Raw genomic sequence first — 1760 nt, forward strand, 5'->3', positions numbered from 1 at the left:
GGAAGCTGAACTGGGTACCTTTCAAAAAAAGAGTTTTCACAAGGGCAAGCTCTGATACCCGGACGTCTGTGCACGTTTGCCATCGTTTCAGTCATTTTTCGTGAAGTTGCGTCAGGTGTTGGCTGAGTAATAATAGATTAGAGTTCTCTAAATAATCATTACCTTAGAACAAGGCATTATTCAATGTACATACACATGTGAGATCTGATCGACGACGAGCACTTCATCACATGTACAAGTTTGTGCATGCATAATAAAAACTCTTGCATGAATAGCTTTTGCTTGATTTTCATTTCACATTTCATTTTCTCAGAAGTCCAAAGTGGGCCTATCATAATGCCGCAGCATATGCAGGGTACGGTTCAAGTTGAGGTTTCCCCATCCCGGGGAGCAGGATGTATGCTAAGGGCGGCTGGAGTCCCGCTGAAGGCCAACCCGTACAATTACATGGGATCATGTAGCCTGGGTTTCCCGGGGATGGATGTGAGTGAGTGTGGGTGTGTGTCCCACCACCTACGCCGCCAGTCCCGGTGAAAGCCGTAGCGCCTCCCGGCGGGTAACCCAAAGGAGACGCGTAAGGAAACGAAGGCGGGGAAAGCTCAGTCATCTTGGATCCCAGGTCGAAAAATGAATATGGGTTCGTAGACATGGATGGATTGAAGAATACCCTGGCTGCAGCAGCCGCAGCAGCAGCTGCTGCCTTATCTGGGTTCCCAATGATAGACTCGGAAAGTGCTCCAGCGGAAAGTCCGTTAACTTTGAGTGCGTCGTGCTCCCCGAGATTGTAGGGCACAGGGAAGGAAAACTTATCTTTCTTCATCAGAGTCTTGGGTTTCCGCCTCGGTCTGTATTTATAGTCTGGGTGTTCCTTCATGTGCATCGCTCTCAGTCGCTTGGCTTCGTCGATGAATGGCCTTTTCTCAGACTCGGTGAGAAGTTTCCACTCCGCTCCCAATCGCTTGCTGATTTCGGAGTTGTGCATTTTTGGGTTCTCCTGAGCCATTTTTCTGCGCTGGGCTCTGGACCAAACCATGAAAGCATTCATCGGACGTTTGACGTGATCCATTGGTTTAGACATGTTGGCACAAACACACTCTAAAAAAAAAAGAAGAAACAACAAAGCATTGAATAAATAACTTGTTACATTGACGGAAAAAATGTGTGAAAATAATTTGAAAACATTCAAACATGACTGTGAAGTATCTGTTCATTGGGAATGTACAGAAACTGCGATTCATGCCTTTGGTTACTTACTTAAGACTTCAATTCTTCATCCCAACGTCGATTTTCTTCTAAAATGCACAAGTTGCTGCGTCCTTATGAGTGTTGAAATGTTTCCTGCGTCATACTGGCATCCATCTGCGTTCCGCCTTTTTAGTAGAGAAGACGAGGAAAGAAACGGCGTCTTGTTCTCCGCCTGTCGCCTGAGATTGCCAACCTCTACTCAGCAGCAGCACACACGCAAGTGGATGAGAACTCCCGCTTGCTCCATGTGAAATACCGGGTTGTGTGGCAGGTAGTGAAAGTGTCACTGGCGCATGCGCGCCAGCGTCGAGCGCACAGACGTCTATTGAATGGATTTAAAGAAAAAAAAAGAAAAAGAAAACTTTCACCAAGTTTTAAGAGTAATGAACCAATTATTTCAATATATTTATTTGTACACTATGGCTTTTTATGTGTCATCAGTGTTGTTAGAGTTTATTTGGTCAAATTTATTTTATTTCAACCTGCAAAGTTTCCCGTGTAAAAGTAATCCACGC

The 1760-nt window shown here is 45.2% G+C and overlaps 1 protein-coding gene across 1 annotated transcript; it reads right to left on the reverse strand.

Annotated features, from left to right (window-relative positions):
• Positions 1-331: 331 nt before the first annotated feature.
• Positions 332-1078, reverse strand: sox21b (SRY-box transcription factor 21b; the record flags this gene model as incomplete). The annotated part of the gene is made up of 1 exon (XM_079254836.1): positions 332-1078. The coding sequence occupies one exon, from the start codon at positions 1076-1078 to the stop codon at positions 332-334; it is 747 nt and encodes a 248-aa protein (XP_079110962.1).
• Positions 1079-1760: the final 682 nt, after the last annotated feature.

Source organism: Telmatherina bonti (assembly GCF_933228915.1).
Source record: "Telmatherina bonti genome assembly, chromosome: 15".
Classification (NCBI taxonomy): domain Eukaryota; kingdom Metazoa; phylum Chordata; class Actinopteri; order Atheriniformes; family Telmatherinidae; genus Telmatherina; species Telmatherina bonti.